The sequence below is a fragment of the Polyodon spathula genome, chromosome 4 (genome assembly GCF_017654505.1).
Source record: "Polyodon spathula isolate WHYD16114869_AA chromosome 4, ASM1765450v1, whole genome shotgun sequence".
Taxonomy (NCBI): domain Eukaryota; kingdom Metazoa; phylum Chordata; class Actinopteri; order Acipenseriformes; family Polyodontidae; genus Polyodon; species Polyodon spathula.
The window spans coordinates 59942108-59960959 of NC_054537.1; the positions used below are offsets into that span (position 1 = coordinate 59942108).

Sequence of the window (18852 nt, forward strand, 5' to 3'; positions counted from 1 at the left end):
AGTGCTCCCTAATTCCTGTACTCTGTTGTACACTGTGACTGCAAACGCAACATAAACCTGCCTGTAAAGGTAAGCGGGAGCGGCAAGATTTATTTGATTTATGTAGGGGGAAGAAATTATATCAAGAACTTCAGAAAATCTTTGTTGTATTAGCTACAGCCCCCCTGAAACCATCTTGTGCCCCCCCCCCCACCCCCCACCACAATGTGGGAACCCCTGAATTAAGCAATCAGCTGAAGACCTCCTAACACAGACTGTTGTCAGATTTCTTATTCCAGGTTAGACTGTAACTCCTGCAATGACTCTGTTGTCAGTTCAGAGTAGATTTAGCAAGCCCCTGATCACACAGATTGCTGCTGGCACTGTAATCCTGGTCACTTTAGTAACACCTCGGGGAAACTAGTTATTAAATGTCTGAGTTGTTTATTTGTGGTTTGTTAATTTTATTGTGTGCCATTTTCCTTTCTGGGGAAAAAAAAAAAAAAAAAAAAAAAGGACTAATGACGATTTCTTGGCTGAAGACGCACGAAGGTTGTCCCCAATAACTCTCCAGGAGACGCTAAATAATGTCATGCACTATGAGAGGTAATCCACTAAATCATACATTGTGAAGAACTGCAAGTAAAAAGAAAAGTTTCATTTAAAGGTGTTATTCAGCAAGCACAAGACGACCTCAACGCAACTCTGTCAATGAAAACATGAGGAAAATAATACGGTCTCAGTAAAACAAAGTACTGTACTGCTCACAAGCTCTCCTCCTCCTTATCAGCTACCTGGGCAGAGATATGCAAATTAGATCAAATATGAACAATAGGTGTAGTGCAAAATTCCATACTTTTTCCATGCTTTTTCCAGACTTCCAATTGCTTTTCCCAGACTTGTGTTTTAGTTCATTTCTACTAGTTTTTCGATAGTTATCCACATAGGCGGGCAGCCACTCAGCATTATAGATTTTTCATCCAGAGTTGCTCTTGATTTTCTAAAAGTATTTGTCAGAATCCGGAGGTGCATATCTAACAAGAGACAATGCAGGATACAATCTAAGAAATGTCCAATATTTGAGAACTACATTGGATTATTTACAAAAAGAATATACAAAGATGTATAGTGCAAGTATACTTGTGCTAAAATATGATAGTATAATTGGACCAATAGTATAGTAAAACCAGACAATTTTGGCACAAGTATACTTCCAGTATATTACTTTTATGTAAGGGATAATATTGGATTCTTATCCAAACTTCTCTATTAAATTTTGAACACTATGGGAGGTGAAAAATAACAAAAATGAAATAAGAAGTGTGTATGCATTATACATTAAAATGTGTCGTATATTAATTAAACATACAAGTCTAAAAGGTATCGACAATGTCGACCCAAGGGACTTTTTTGACGTGAAAAAAAGAAACAATGACCAGGGGTCACAAGTGGAGATTAGATAAAGGGGCATTCAGAACAGAAAATAGGAGGCACTTCTTTTTTTACATAGAGAATCATGGGAATTTGGAACCAACTCCCCAGTAATTTTGTTGAAGCTGACACCTTGCGATCCTTCAAGAAGCTGCTTGATGAGATTCTAGGATTAATAAGCTACTAACGACCAAACGAGCAAGATGGGCCGAATGGCCACCCCTCGTTTGTAAACTTTTTTATGTTCTTATGTAAGTCAAATACTAAATACAATACACCCTCGCTATAACAACCCTGTCACTGATGATAATGATCATATTCATTTTTTTTTTTTTCCTGGATTGGGAAATAATGTTAACAATTTTATAAAGGTAACAAAAGATAACAAAATGTGAATATTGGTGAGCAGAGTACAGCAGCTTGTAATTCCAGTCTGTAACTGTCTGAAAAAACATAGTCTTCAATATAAATGTATATACTTTGGCTGTCATAGTGCCCATTTTACCCTTCGTTTCATTGGAGCAGACAGAGTCATGTGATATATACCAGTGCGCTGACTGGATAGGATTGCTTGAGTTGTCACGACATTGTCAGGGGTGTTACACTGGGCAATCCCGCCGGATTTGGTCACAAGCAATATAGGTGCTACTAGTAAATTGCCTAGACAGTTGCCGCTAGAGCTGCTGACCTGCTTTCAAGATCAATTATTATTAATAATAATAATCTCATTATTCATTCTCCCGAGATACTAGTAGACACTACAGAGACATGGTTTTTCAAGCATTTTCAAGACCTGGAAATCAGTTTTTCCATACCTTTTCCAGACTTCCAGACTAGTGTACAAACCCTGTTGTGGCATCTAATTGAAAAAGTAAATGGAAATGTTTGTATCCTCATACATTGTAAATCACTGTGACTGAAAACTGTGAAAGTTATTTTTCAAAACGTCATACACTATATGTTGTACAATATACAATCTATGGTTCAAAATACATTATCATATGTATTATGATAAATAATCAACATACCAAAAAAACGCTCCCAGATTAGCCCAATCAGTAACAAAAAACTACAGATTTAATTCAAATCTTAGATATATTGAGGTATGTACCACAGAGGGTTAAAACTTGTATGCACTAGATAAATTGAAAAAAAAAAAAAAAATCATTTCTTCCAGCTCTTTTTCTCACATTTCATGTGACTCAGTGTTACTAAAGATATTGTTAATGTAAAAGCTTTTGCTTTCATTTGAAGAGTCCGTCTAAGATGTGGTAATGGCACTGACAGCATTGGTAACGACAAACAGGGAAAGCACAAAACAGGGCTCCATTTTAATCATCTTTAACAAATCCATAAATTCTTATTATCCAGGGTTTTTCATTATTTATTGACCCTTTGCCTTTCACAAAGGCCATGTATATGTCAAGTGGACAGCATTAATCTACTGTCTTAATTTATACATTAATGGGTAATTAGCTGTGGGTCATTGAGAAGGAGATTAAGGAGATACATTATGAAGTACTGGATCCACTTCTCACAATGCTAAAACAAGTACTATTACCTAGACTTAGCCTTGTACGAATTAGCTCAACTGAGTTAAGCCTTGCCCAACAGGGTCAATGTGTCCCGAATATAACCTGGTTGTTTTTAAAACACACTGTATTGTGGAGGTCTTGAGTAGGTCTCAAACTTGTTTTTTCAAACACAGCTGCCAAACCTGTTTAAAATGCGGAAGAGTACTTCTGAACTACATTCGAACCATTCAAAGGGATACGTGAATCCTAAACATTGCCCTACTATTTAATTTAACTCCTGGTTCATATTATATTACAGCACATGTGCTCGGTATAATTTTCTATTGTTGTTTCTGCTAAGATCATGATTTGCTAATTAACTAATCCAGCAAAATTGTTTCTGAAAAGATTACTTAAAGCTGATTGAGCCGATTTTTCCCCCCCATCTCATAATCTGGCACCCGCTCCATTGACTCTCAATAGAAAAACATCTCTGGAGTTCTCTTTGTGTCACCTAATGTTTTTGCGTGCAGCGTTACGGAAGTCCCAACAGAGAATGAGCAGGGTTATTTTGGTGTATTACAATATACTCTTTGTAGTTTAGGGACAGTCTTTGATGCCCGATGCTTCACCTCAAATATATTATATTACTCCACGATACTCAGCTACTAATTCTCTATAGTTGGATTGAGCTGAATTAAGCTGATTTCATTGATGTTTAAAAATATTAAAAAAACATCTGAAGTCTGTTTATGCATTACCCAGGGTGTCTTGACTAAATCCATAACTGTTGTTAATGCTGATGACACGCTGTAATTGATACTAAAAATGCAAATTTCATTTGAATCGTTGACTACTATAACTTAACTGTAAATATAAAATTATAAATAATAAATTAATAAAACAAAGGACTGCATTAGTTGATTATCATGTTGCTTATTTATTTATTTAAACTGTATGTTATATACATTTATAAATATGTAAAATATATTAATTTGTTCTCCTAAACTTAAGTCTCCTTTTAATGGCATTATAAATACCGTAAAATATATAAATTAACACCAATTCCGAAATAAAAAAGTCAATAGTGCTAAGGACTAAGGCACTTCTATATGGACGACACACATTATGTCAGTTCGTGAGCCTATGTGCTATAAGTCTATGTACAGTCAACACAAGATGGCAGGAACATAATTCTTATTTACGAACCCCTATTTTTTTATATATATATATATATATATATATTATATATATATATATATATATATATATATATATATATATATATATAAAAATAAAATTAATGCACTTACCCGCCCCATGTGATTTCCGATTCCGTCACCAGTTTTCTGATACAAAGCCCATATCTTCAATGTTACAATTTATTTGATTATCTGTTACAGCTCGCATTTTTTTTCTTGCATATGCAAATCAGTCTTTATTGTGCAGTTACACAGCGCTTCCTCCAGTTTCACCTGACGAAAATGCACAAAAACAAAGTCAACGAGACCAGCTAGTGTAATGTAAAACAGTTCATCATTAAAGAGTTTTAGATAATGTGATGTATTTTTTTTGTCTTTAGTTGCTTTTGTGCATTTTCATTTGCAAGTGAACTGTGACATTAGGGCCTTATCGAGCACTATATTCAGCAATTTTGAATATTGACTTTCGATACTGTTTTAATTCTGGAAACTGTGTTGTTGTTTTTTTTAATTTAATTTTTTTATCTTTTGCAATATTGCATTATGTTGTATGCAGCATTTTGATTTCGTCTTACCTTTTACGTTGTGGGTAACAGTTTGATTTCATTTTGCTGTTGGGTCGTTAATGCAGAATTTTACATACTGCTACAATATATACCGGATTTAAAAGTATGTACTGTATTACAGTCTACGTGTTGTTTCTTTTGGCAAGTGATATTTTCAGAATAATATTGTTCTGAATTAAAATTCTTCTGTTGAAAATATAGTACTGTAACAACAAACATCTAAATGGAACCCTATATCTAATTTTAAAACACAGTCCTTTCAGATATGTATTTTTGATATTGTGTCTTTTTTGTGTTCCCTGAAAAACGGACAAGGGTTGGAACGGGCCAAAATGAAATAATCAGACATCCGTCACACTATTTTAACTGTCACTGAAGTCAACATTTTATAGGGTCGGATATGTGAGTGCTGACTGTATTTAGTTCAACGTGAAAATTCCCATTTCTGAAAGTGTACATATACATAGATTTTTTATCATTTAAATACAGCATTAAATATTGATGCACTATGCTACACACATTTAAGAACCTGGCAGCTGGTTTAGTTTGCATAGAGCTGTATGATTTCTTTAAAATGTCTTCAACGAAAAAGACAGCAGCTGCATCACAGACTGGACATATTTCTGTAAAGATCACTCGGTCCAGTACAAGAAAGGGACATCTTATGTGTCTGTTATTTTTACAGTTACTTGTTTTTATTTTGTTTGATAATTCATTGATGGTGAAAATAAAATATCTTCAAAAGGTGGGCATTAAAAACTAAGGGGTAGATGTACTAAAGTGTTGCGTCTGTCGCAATCGTTGCAAACCAGTCGGAAGTGTAGCCTGAAATGTACTAAACAAACGCAACGGCGTTAGCATCATTTTAACGAATGCTTTCCAGCCGCAGTTCTTATTTGTGCTTTAGCCTTAAATGAACATGTAATTCTACACGTTCCTGAAGAAATTCACAAAAACAGGGTGGAGACTGCAAATGAGGGATCAAAAATCTTATAATGAGATGTACTAAAGCTGCGGGCAATTGCGATACTTACAATCAAATTAACAGCTTTTGAAAGCATGTTTTAAACGGTCAGAACTGTTGCTGGCATTTCACAGTCCGCTTTTTCTCGTGTGTTGCCAGTTGTGCACAATGTATTTGACACGAACACCCAAGCATCTAACTGTCTCTAAAGTCAGGGTGTACTTACAAGCCTTGAAAACAAATTTCTAAGACATTTCTGGTTTTCCCAGCGTGATGGGAGCAATAGACTGTACACATGTGCCATATGTATAGGACCATGATCTATTGTGTGTTAATTGTCTAGGCTACTAAGTAGACCAAGTTAAAAATAATAATAATAATAATAAAATAATAATAAAAAAAAAAAAAACCCTAAAATCATTTAGCTTAAATTTAAAATAATCTTTTATTTGCATGGTACACCAATGTGTACAATGCAGCAGCAGCATGATTTATTTTGTGTTATCAGCAGGCTAAAGATAAAACTGTAAAACTACTGTACAGATTTATATTTTGACATAATGTAATGTGTAGCATTCCCAAAACACATTAGTGTTATTTCAGCGCAATGATTTATACTTAAAATACTGTAAATGTATGTGTGTGCGATTTTATTGTTCTTTTTAAACCCGACACCTCCTTATGTCAGACAAACATGTTCGGTTTAGCGAGGGGCTACTGTATGACTATGAAAAGCTTTTTGTGGGTGAAGGTTGGGGCCCCACTATAGAATCTGATGGGACTAAACTGCCTTTCAATTTTTAAATATATAAAAGTATTAAAATAAGTAAAATAAAGACGGAACAGAATGCATTGTACAGATGACATTTACATTTAACACCCACAATGTTATTATGATTCTTGCACCCTTGCATGTACAGACGTTATCCTTCGGGCACCCTCTACTGCAGCAAACCACAACTCAACTGCCGCTATTTTATTTGAAAAAATGTCACACAGCTCTTGCTAGAGATCTCGCTAAGATGATGCAAATAATATTTAAATTAGTATATTGCAGCTCTCTTCATTAACATATTTTTTCTTGTGCATTTTGCAAATTGTTGTAACGAAAATGCAAATTGCGGTATGTTTGCGCTGTGACTGGCCCATCTTAGTACATCTATCCCTAAATATTCTGCAATTTATAATTTAAATATTTAGGAAAAATTGTTGTATAATAACTCTAGGGAATTGTGGCAATGTTGCCCCGCCCCTGTGTGTATTTCTGTGTTATATGTTGCGTGTGGGTGGTGTGTTAATGTTGGTGTATATTCATTGGTACACAGAATATAATATGGCTTATGCACACACGTGTTTAAAATGTATATTTGTATTTTGGCACAAGGATTGCACGTAAAATGTAATATGTGAGCACGGGGAATTGCACATTAATTCATGTGCTGTTGTACCGAGACTCCAACTGAATGACTAATTAGCAATCGAGTCTTGGTACAGCTGCATAAAAGCAGCATGTTTTCACTCACTCAGGGTTGTGTCTTTGTGAGTGGAGAACGGGTGTGGAAGCACCAGTACTGTACTTGTTTTGTCTGTTTGTTTACTGTCTTGTCATTTTGTTCGTCTATTTTATTTGGTGTCACGTGCCGTGTGCTGTTTTTGTTTAAACCTTTTTACTTGTTTCAGTAAAACACTCAGTTTCAACCCCAGTACTGCCTGCTTGTGTTATTCTTTCTGGTCTGACGTCACCCCTACAGCCAGCCTGTTCACAGGAATATAATAAATTCTGAATGTGACAACGTTTGCTGGGTTCACATAAAACATTATACGTACTGATAATAATAATAATAACACTATGTAACACAATTTTTGTTCCTGGGTAGTAAGTGTTATTTCCTAATTGCTTATGCTTCAAAAGTATAGAAAATGGCTATTATTCCCCACAAACTTTGCTTTTGTGACCAGGACAGTGATATTTTGAAATTTACCTATTTCCAATGAGAAAACGGGCGAATTTGTGTCTTTTCGTTCACAAAAGATTTAGAAGTGAGTAGTTTTTCGAGATTTACGATTATACTGTAAATCACTTTCACGAATCAGCCCCCAGATGTAGTCTCCCATCATGTTCTCGTTATACTGTCCTTGGTAGCGGCGTTCAAAGTCCAGTATATCCTGGTGGAAGCGCTCGCCTTGCTCCTCCGAGTACGCTCCCATATTCTCCTTGAATTTATCAAGATGAGCATCAAGGATATGGACTTTGAGGGACATCCTACAGCCCATTGTGCCGTAGTTCTTCACCAGAGTCTCAACCAGCTCCACATAGTTTTCGGCCTTGTGATTGCCCAGAAAGCCCCGAACCACTGCGACAAAGCTATTCCAAGCCGCTTTCTCCTTACTAGTGAGCTTCTTGGGGAATTCATTGCACTCCAGGATCTTCTTTATCTGTGGTCCAACGAAGACACCGGCTTTGACCTTTGCCTCAGACAGCTTAGGGAAGAAGTCTTGAAGGTACTTGAAGGCTGCCGACTCCTTATCTAGAGCTCTGACAAATTGTTTCATAAGGCCCAATTTGATGTGCAGTGGTGGCATCAGCACCTTCCGGGGGTCCACCAGTGGCTCCCACTTGACGTTGTTCCTCCCCACAGAGAACTCGGTCCGCCGTGGCCAGTCCTGCCTGTGGTAGTGCGCCTTGGTGTCCCTGCTGTCCCTAAGGCAAAGTTAGCAGGGAAACTTGGTAAAACTGCCTTGGAGACCCATCAGGAATGCCACCATTTGGAAGTTTCCTATGACCTCCCAGCCGTACTCATCATACTTCAAGGCGTCCAGCAAGGTCCTGATGCTGTTGTAATCCTCTTTGAGGTGCACCGAGTGAGCCAGGGGAAGAGACGGGTACTTGTTACCATTATGGAGCAGCACGGCTTTGAGGCTCCTGGATGAGCTGTCAATGAAGAGGCACCACTCATTCTGGTTACAGGCGATTCCGATTGCCTCGAACAGACTGGTCACATTGTGGCAGAAGCAGAGCCCATCTTGATGGGTGAAGAAGCTGGAAAAAGGTTGGTGACGCTTCCTCTGATCTGCGACTTGCACACTTTCATCCAACAAGTTCCACTGCTTGAGCCTAGACGTCAAAAGCTCGGCATTGGACTTGGTGAGACCAAGATCTCTAATCAAGTCGTTGAGGTCTTTTTGGTTGGGGTAGTATGGGTTTCTCTCCTCAGCTCCACCTCTGAAATTGTCATCTGGATCTACAACGTCTTCCTCGCTCTCTGACTTGCTGCTCTCTTCTAAAGATGGCTGCTCTCTCTCCGGAGGAGTGGGTACGGGGAGCTCATGGCAGTGTGGCACCGGGGCGATGGATGAAGGAAGGTCCGGATACGTGATAGCAGGTGCATTCTTGCCAGTCCGATGTTTGGAAGGGTCCACCATGCAGAAGTAGCAGTTGCTTGAGTGGTCAGTGGGTTCCCGCCAAATTCTTGGGATAGCGAACTTCATGGCTCTCTTTTCCCCTCTGTACCATCCTACAAAAATACATTTATTTCACCCATGACTAATGTGTAAGAGATTCTCGCAACATTTTTCATATATGATATATTTTTTCAATAACATTGAAAATTGTAAAACATTTTAAAATTAAAAACTTTTACAATTTTAAAAATTAACAAATTTTATAACATAAAATTCCGAGCAACAATTGTCCATCTTACCTTCCAGAGTTTTTTTGCAGTGCTCGCAGGTGAAATGAGGTGCCCAGGGTTTGTCTTGATCCCCGACAGGCATGCCGAAATATGCCTTGTAGGCCTCACACATCTTAGCAGATGCTTCCACTGAGTACTTTTTCGCTCTTGTCTTGATAAATTGGCCGCAGACATAGCAAAATGCATCTGCCGGATGCTTGCAGCCTCTTGATGCCATCTCAGAAAAATGCAGATATGTATCCACTTAGGCAGCTGGAACTAAACTGAACTGGTGGGCTTAAGGCCGCTGTATTTATACTACTATTTATATTACTGGAAAGTTCTAGAAGTTACTCCAAGTTTACTCAGCACTGAATCTATCTGGAATGTTCTGGAAAATAGGTAAATTTCAAAATATCACTGTCCTGGTCACAAAAGCAAAGTTTGTGGGGAATAATAGCCATTTTCTATACTTTTGAAGCATAAGCAATTAGGAAATAACACTTACTACCCAGGAAACAAAAAAAAAAAAAAAAAAAATTTGTTACACGGTGTAATAATAATAATAATAATAATAATAATAATAATAATAATAATAAAAGTAAAAAGTAAAGTAATAATAAAAAAGTGCATCTGTTCACAACTGATGACTAATACATGATTAATTTTGCTGATAAAGTCCTAGATCACATAAATGTCTGAATCTATTTAAATATCAAGTTTCTATTTAGTAGCAATGCATTGCACTGTTTATTGATACAGAGAGATCCTGCATTAGCGTACAGGTTTAATTTCAGATTGTCATTGAACGAGACAAACAGAAATCTTGACTGGAGGATAGATTTTCTATTATACACATGATCGGCTCTTGTTTGTCTCTTTTGGTAGTGAGAGGTCCGCAATGTTTTGTTATAATAAGAGCCATCCTACACATTACGTATTAAACTTACTGTAAATCACAAAATGAAATGTACTCATAACTACTATTAAATGTTAAAATGTGATGCTCTTTTTTTAACTTTACAAATATGCTGTATGTTGCATGAAAAAGACATCTATCTGACAAATCCTAAAAGTGATTGACTTCTCATATGTGAATAATAATAATAATAATAATAATAATAATAAGTGATCCAGCCAGATACTCAGGTGGTTAAACAAATGCAATGCTGGCTGCATAGAAGCAAAGAGACAACATGTAATCTATTATTCAAAGCTACTGATCACAACACAGTTAATTACCTTGTTATTGATATTGATGTGCAGAGCTGGCCAGGGTCCAGACACCTTGTTCGCCTCCACCTCGACCTGCTTCAGACGGGCCGCCGTCTCCTCGTTCAACTCTGAGAGAGAATTAAACAAGAAAATAAGTAATGTGTACACGTTATTGTTTATGTATTTGTTCAAGAGGTTTTGCTGTTGAAATGCTCAAGAACAATAATCCAGTCATACCTGTATCGACCTCTTCGGGTCACTCCATGGGAAATCACCAGTTTTTTGTAATTTTTTTTGCTCAGTTGTCTGCATCATCATTAAAATATGTGTTCTTCAGTTGCTACCCATTAAGAGTCAAAGTCAAACAATAACTGTTTAAAAAAGGGGTGGGGGTTGATTTCATAGACAACATTCCCACTTCTGCATATCCCTGGGATGAATCTCCTACCGGGAATGCAAATTGATTCCAAAGTAGCAATGCATATGAATGCGGTTGTCTATTACCCTCTTATGCTTGCATTGAAAGTATATTACATCAGAATGAAACCATCCTGGTTTCTAGTCAGGGACTGACCTCCCATTATCTCATTACATAAAAGCTGTAATGTTTTTAAAGTGATTAAAAGAACATTGACTCCAATCATATGCTTACGGATCTGCCTCCAGCGTTAAGTAAATGTGTCCAGGCTTTGCAATTTAAAATCCACAGATTACACCAGTTACCATGATTAATGGAAGCAGTAAATAAAGCTGCAGACTGTGTGACATACTGTACTGACATTGAACAGTCACTATAGAAAAGCCAGCACGAAAAAAAAATCTGGATTAAAAAGATCTCAATATGTGCTGGCCATAAGAAAATGAACCGCAAGGCTCTCTGCACCCACATTATGTAACATAACTACTAACACAATTAAAGGAAAGCTTAGCAATGCCTATAATATATATATAAAAAAATCTATTTGTTTTACATTAATTCAGGATATGGAAATATTTCAAATATAGTAATAGATGAAACGTTACATCCTGGTACCCATAAGCGCCGAATTAGTGGGGGAAAAGGGGCATTTGTCTCGCCAATATTTATTTTTAGGGGGCACCCCCCCCCCAAAGTAAAGCCTATGTACATGGAGTACATGTTAGTAATAGTTGTATAAACACAGTAATACAATAATCTCCTATGAAGGCACGCAACAGCATGGTCATGTGATTATTTCAAATGAAAAATGTTACCCCGTGAAGAGCCATATGCAGGGAGTAGGCTACAGTGTAGCTGTAGCAATATATAGATATATATTTTTTAAAGTTAGGTTAACAATTCCAAATTAAGTTATTTATTTTTGTTTTATTTAAATTGAAATGTTATCCAGAAGATATTGACAAGTGGATAACTCATGAACCTTGGTGAAAAGCTAATGACTCGAATTAACCAGGTCAGTATCTTCATTGTACCAGTGCTAATGCTTCTGAAACGTGAGGATTCAAAAACAAGTACAACTGAAAATGCTGCTGCTGCTACCTCAGATGCATCCCCATTATTTGTAAAATCTGTTCTTTGCGCAAAGCAGAATGTGTTTACATTTTTAATGAAAAAACAACAAGCCTTCATCTCAGTAGGTTTTGATAACTGGAGAAAGCTAACTGAGCAATTTAAAAAATCGCGAAAAAAAACATGTGCTACAGGGAAGCAACATCAAAAATGAGCAGCAGTTGTGATGCATAGGTAGGGAAAGTTGGAAGTAAGCCATCCAAGAAAGGGGACAGAATCATCGCCTTAATACAGTCGGCGATGTGGCAATCGTGGATTGGAGGAAAAGCAATTGCACTCGCTGCTGAAGGGGACGTGACTAAGGGTATATCAGGGGATGTGACGATGCAATTTTTTCCTTTTGTTACAGTTGTGAAAGGACCTGTAAAGAAGAATCGTAAAATAACTGTGAGAAATGTATAATGCAATGTCTCAATATTGAACTTATATTACAAAATATAACGTTTTTAATAGCACTGGAAAAAAAAAATACTGGCAAGCTGTGAAAATGCAAAATAGTAAACACTACCACTATGAAATGTACCTTTTAATGACTTCTGCACTAGCCAGTCCAAAACGGTGTGACAAGTTATCCGCCTGTACCAATAAATGCACTTACTTCCTGTCTACAAAAACAACAATGCCTACGTTGCACTGATTTTTTGTCTTTTCTCTGCTGCAACTTTCTTTTGCCTGAGTTTGAATTTACACATTTGTTTTTTTTTTTTTTTAAATTCAAAACAGAGACGTTTCCCAACAGTCTTGATGGGTTTGCACCCTTACATTCAACATAATAACTTAATGCAATGTTAATCGAGATCATGGCTCCTTCAAATATGCCACTTGCTTTTTTTTCTCCATTCTGTTCCACCTTTCAACTTTGTGGTGTTTTTAACATAATAATAATAATAATAATAATAATAATAATAATAATAATAAATAATAATAAAAAACAAAAAACATTTATTTTCCAGGGCTCTAAGCATCTGCTGTATATTTAAAAGGTAACACCAAAAAAACATTTTTGTGACAAACATCTCTTCACAGCACTATATATTTACATAACCATATTACATATTTCTTATTGCACTACTCTGTTTTAAACAGAAGATATGCCGAAAAAAAAAAAAAAAAACTAATCAATTACGTATGGTAAAGCTACCATTACCATTTTTAGTACATTTCACGGGAGAGATTTGGAAAAAAACAAGAATTCACGGTAAGTTCACCAAATAATGTAGTTTTAGCTACATCAACACACACAAGAGCTTAAATAGTACACCAAAACCAATAATATAAAGACTATTGCTTTTGACTACTCACCAGTTAAAATGTTACTTTAGGATTACAAAACTTACAGTACGTACTTCTGACAGACGTAATTTCTGGTCGAGTCAAGGGCCTCAACCCTGTGCGAAAAGTCAGAAGTAATTTAAAATCTTTTTGGAAAGGTGTACAGCCTTAACAGATTGTCAAACCTTTCATCTGTCATTCCAAAATACCTAAAATATCTCACTGTCACATACTTTTGATTTTAGAGTATAGAGGTTCAAACTCAGCACATCTACTTAAATGTAAATACCTGTGGCAGGGCTATGGGGGATTAGTGTTGGTGTAATTTGTATGTGGGAATGGGTTTATTGTGTGTCTTTTTGGAGTTGATTTGTGTGATTGAATTATTGTTTACAGATGGCTCGAGACGGTATTGAGAATTGCTGCGTGCTAGGCTTGGCTGAGGGGAAGGGCAGAAAGTGATTGGCTGTGCTGGTCTTCAATCAGCAGCAGGGCGGGACTTGACCGAGTGTCCGTCAGCATAAAAACATCCGGTGGAGATGGCTCTGGTGATTGCAACACCATGCTCCAGAGGGGAGCGGCACATATTCGGGAGGAGAGAGTCCGCTCTGCAGGAACGGCAGCTACGCAACCCTGAAACTGCAAGTGGTGCTTTGAAGGCAGTGCCCAGCCAAGGCCTTATGAAGCAGCAGGAGCTGTCCTATGAATACCGGCTCATAAGTAGGTTAATTTAGGGGATGATGATCCCATGTAATGTATAGCGAGGGTTATGCAGTGTAGCCGGCTCCTGGAGCCGGACACCTCGTTTATAAGGCTAGCGATCATCCTGTGTGGCACCTTTTATTTGTAGTTTTTGTACTGTGCTTTATTTTGTATTTTTGTACAGCTTACTGTATGTGTCCTCTGTGCGTTACCATGGCTGGTAAAGTCACATGACCACCTTTATTTACTTCATGTTTCTGTGAATAAATCCTCTGTATTGCTTAATCAGCAGCTACCCACGCACGTGACACAAGCACCCTGTCATAGTACCAATTACACAAATGCAATTTGTATTTAAAGTATTGTATTTATATGAATAGCAACTGCGACCACTTTGTGAAATCAAAAGGGATGCGACATGATGCGCCCCGTACAGCTAATAGTGAAGCTGCACAGCTAGCTGTCTGCGCCTGACTGTGACAAAGTGGTTTGCAGTGAGCAGGTATAGATGACAGACAAACAATCCTTTATTTGTTTTTTTAATCCACATTGTTTGGCAACTGTAAATAATAATCCCTGGCAATGGACAGCAATGTTTACTGCACAGTGAGACTTCGGGGTTCAGTCCCTGAGTAATAAACATAGTATAAACACATAGAACACAAACACGAGTGAGTGCTAACGTGCAAGTGGTAAAATACAATTTATTAGTGAACATTAGTGCAGTGCTGTCTGGATTGATAGCAAAGGGCATACATCGCAATGCGTTCAAAGGGGGTGGAAATGATTGGCAGTGGGACCAAAGGGGCACGGTGCACTCAAACCGGCGCTACTCTCTGGCAATCTTGGCAGGTGGCTACATATTTCGATACATCCTTACAAAGTCCTACCCAATAAAATCGGGCCAATATGCTTTCCCTTGTTTTATCGACTCTGAGGTTTCCTGAAAAAGGGAGATCATGCGCAAGCCTCATGATCTCGGTCTGACTGAGGAATCATTAATTGTGGTACTGCCTGTTCTGTGCCCGTGGCAGGGTTTACCCTATATAATAATTGCCCTTTTACAATGAAATGTGGATATACTAGCCACCCAGTGCCTTCAACATCCTTACCTTCAACAGACCGGACCTGCTCCCAAGTGTGCACCAGTGTGGAATCGTTCTTCTGGTCCCACACTAGGTCCGCGCTTCGGTCCCACATGTCCGGTATATTGAGAGGGGCTGGAGTAGCCTCTGCTCTGGATGACCCAATAACCTTGCCCTCTCTGTCACACTGCGTACCATCCCCCTTTGTTTGGCGTTTGCTACCAGCCAAGCTTTCTCCCACCAGACCCCAACATCGTCTCACTGATGTTCCCTCCCATTTTTCGATCCGTCTCTCTCTTTTTGTTTTTCTAGGACGAAAAGTGGGGGCAAAAAGAAAACCATTGTTGAAAAACACTCACGTCAAATCTCGGCTTTTACCAGAAGGCATGTGGGAAACTCTGAGACCAAGTGGAAGAAGATTCTATGGTCTGATGAGACCAAAATAGAGCTTTCTGGTCTCAACGCTAAGTGCTATGTTTGGCGCAAGCCTAACACTGCACATCATCCTGAGAACACAATCCCTACTGTGAAGCATGGTGGTGGCAGCATCATGCTATGGGGATGCTTCTCTGAGACAGGGCCTGGAAAGCTTGTGAAGACAGATAAATCCTGAAGGAAAACCTGTTGAAGTCTGCAAGAGGCCTGGGACTTGGGAGAAGATTCATCTTCCAGCAGGACAATGACCCCAAACATACAGCCAAAGCCACACGAGTGGCTTAAAAACAAAAAGGTCAATGTCCTGGAGTGGCCCAGTTGAAGACCGGACCTCAATCCAATTGAGAATATGTGGAAAGAGTTGAAAATTGCTACTCACCAAAGGTCCCCATCCAACCTGACGGAGCTTGAACAATTTTGCAAATAAGAATGGGCATAAAATTGCAGTATCCAGATGTGCAAAGCTGATAGAGACTTATCCAAATAGACTCTTGGTTATAATTTCTGCCAAAGGTGCCTCTACCAAATATTGACTCAAGGGGGTGAATACTTATGCAATCAATTATTTTCTGTTTTGTATTTGTAATTAATTTAGAACAATTTGTAGATTTTATTTTTCACTTTGACATTATGGACTTTTTTTGTGTTGATCAGTGGCAAAAACTCCTAATTAAATCAATTTTGATTTCATGTTGCAAAACAATAAAATGTGGAAAAGTCCAAGGTTGGGTGAATACTTTTGAGAGCCACTGTATTAGTGAACAGTAGTGCAGTGCTGAAACAAGATTCCACACCATTTTTTCAGTGGTCTGCAATCATGGGGGGGGAGCCAGGCAGCTCAATCTGAGAGTCCTTCCCTGTGTACAACAATGTCGGTAAAAATTAACGTTTAATCCCGTGCGAATCTGGCTTAACATAATACAATTTAAACTACAGGCCCTTGTTATCTGTAAAAGCTTCCCAATGAGCGATCCCAAGTGAAATAATGGCAATCCAGCATTCTTCTTTTTTATTATTTTTTTTAAACATGTTTTCATAATGACGTTGGACTGCACCGAGCAGGCATTGTTGAAGACGTGCCAGGTATGTCTATTAGCAGTTAAGCGGTCAAAGACTGGAAATTGGAGGCCGTGGGAGCAAGAAATAGTGAGACTGCCTGTGTAAAAATGGCCTGAGGCACGCTGCCTAAAATCAGTTCCACAAAGCCGGCCGCAGACAGCCAATATGCCGCGCCAAGCAGACAGCATTCTCACACAATGCCTTTTGTTACGGGCTTGTGTCTTTCTGAGCAGACCTGATGGAAAACTGACATCTCTCAAAACACCCAAACGTATACATAAAAAAAATAAAAATAAAAAATAAATAAATACAAATCCAATCAAATTCTAACTACAGTAAGTAAGTAAGGTCGGCAGAGGTCACTACCTTTGCAGCGAGTACCATATCTGTAGGAATTACAGTTTTTTCTTCAGGTATGTGGAAAAATGACATTATAATTTGTAATGGACACAGGACATTTTGACACCCTTTTATCTTTTAAAATACTAATCGTATTGAAAGATTTAAAGAGATAATGTCACAAAGTGTTTATGTTCCAAACGACATCACCCATTACCAAGATATTAATGGTTGGAAATTGGAATTTATCATGAAAACAAAGTCGAAGCCATAACTATCATTTATATATTTATTAGCCAAGAAAGAGGTGTGTTATCTGTCTTTAACACTAGAACCGCTGGACTTTCAAACTACCTAGAATCGCCATATGGGTCATTTTGACCCATATATTTTTAAACTGCTCCTTACAAAAATGAAAGACATACTATTGGAAACAACTCAAAAGGTGTATTCATGAATATCATACCTAACATTTGCATCACAGAAGCACCGTATTTAAATGGAAAAGGCTTTATTTTCAAAATGAGCGCATATACAGCATGACTACGAACTGTGAAAAAATATAATAAAATATACATTTCAAAAGAAACAGGTATGTACGTATACCCATGTACAGGTGTAAACAGGTATATGTACACATAGAACTATAAAACCAAAATCAATATAACACTGCTTCCGGTAGGATGGCTGCATTGTACACTATGGAGAAGTGTATGCGTCTGCCAGCTGCCTGTGCTTGCATCCAGGAGTTGTGCTGTAAACACAGACGCAGTTCCAATGAACACTATTGTGTAAACTGGTACATATAAACCTGGAAAACCGAATTTTATTTTTTTTCTAAAAGTAATATAAAAAAAAGAACACGTAACATACGTTTCATATTAGGCACAAAAGTTGTTATCCTACCTGTCATTTCAGTTTGCTGTATGCATCTAAGTGCAGCTTGCCATATTCCAACCAAAATGACTACTTTCAAGATTAAATATCTCCTTCTGATATATTCCCAGTGCATTTCTGGAAAAAACGAAGGATTGCTGTCTCCCAGGTACATTGAGAAATAAAGCAACTAGGCTTTCACTGAGTGGCATCTTGGTGCTATTGTACAAATCCACAATCATAGCAAGCTCTGTCTCATAGTCAGTCTATAAACAAAGAAAGGCTTGAAACAAAGAAAAAAAACACGTGTGCTAGGAGGAGGAGGCCTGTCTTGTTTGCTGCATTTACAAAAAAAATATCTTATGTTATATTTAAAAAGTATTGCAATGCCTGGGTCAAATTGACCCACATGGCGGTTCTAGGTAGAACTGTTCATAACTTCTGAATTTTTGCGATTTTGGTCAAACGGCATCAGGATATTTTATTAATATATTTAGGAAAAGTCAAAAACTAACACACACATACGATTTACAATGGAAGAGTAATTAACCGCTAAATTAAATACCTGAGTTGTTAACTTCTGTTTTGGTAACTTGATTGTGTTGTTCTTACTATCAGAAAAAAAGTACCAATGACGAGTTCAAGTAACCAGCTCTGAGAATCTAGCCCCGTGGAGCCTACGCATTTCAACTTCAGAGACTACACATCAGCCATACTCCAATGGTCCAATCATTACAATCAGACCACAAGACCTCAAGCACTGGGAGTGACTATGCATTTTAAACTTGTGTACTGAAGCTAATGAAAACAATAGGTACATTATCTGAATCTGTGAAGAGGCAGCTTTTGCGGTCTTGAAATTATTCAAATGTGTGTGTACCTGTGTGTTTTTCTTTCTGACTTTTATCCTTGTGTATTTTGTTTTAGCTGATCCTATTAAAAAAGGTATCACTGAAAAAACCTTGTTTACAGCTTTAGTTTAAATAACTGAAC

The 18852-nt window shown here is 37.7% G+C and overlaps 1 protein-coding gene across 3 annotated transcripts in view; it reads right to left on the minus strand.

The window, feature by feature from the left end:
• Positions 1-18852, minus strand: part of LOC121314698 (band 4.1-like protein 4B) — a 188329-nt gene that overhangs the window by 38349 nt on the left and 131128 nt on the right. For all 3 annotated transcript variants that reach the window (XM_041248220.1, XM_041248221.1, XM_041248222.1), the window contains one exon: positions 10570-10670. In XM_041248220.1, coding sequence (XP_041104154.1) covers positions 10570-10670 — 101 coding nt within the window. The remainder of the gene's footprint in view (positions 1-10569; positions 10671-18852) is intronic.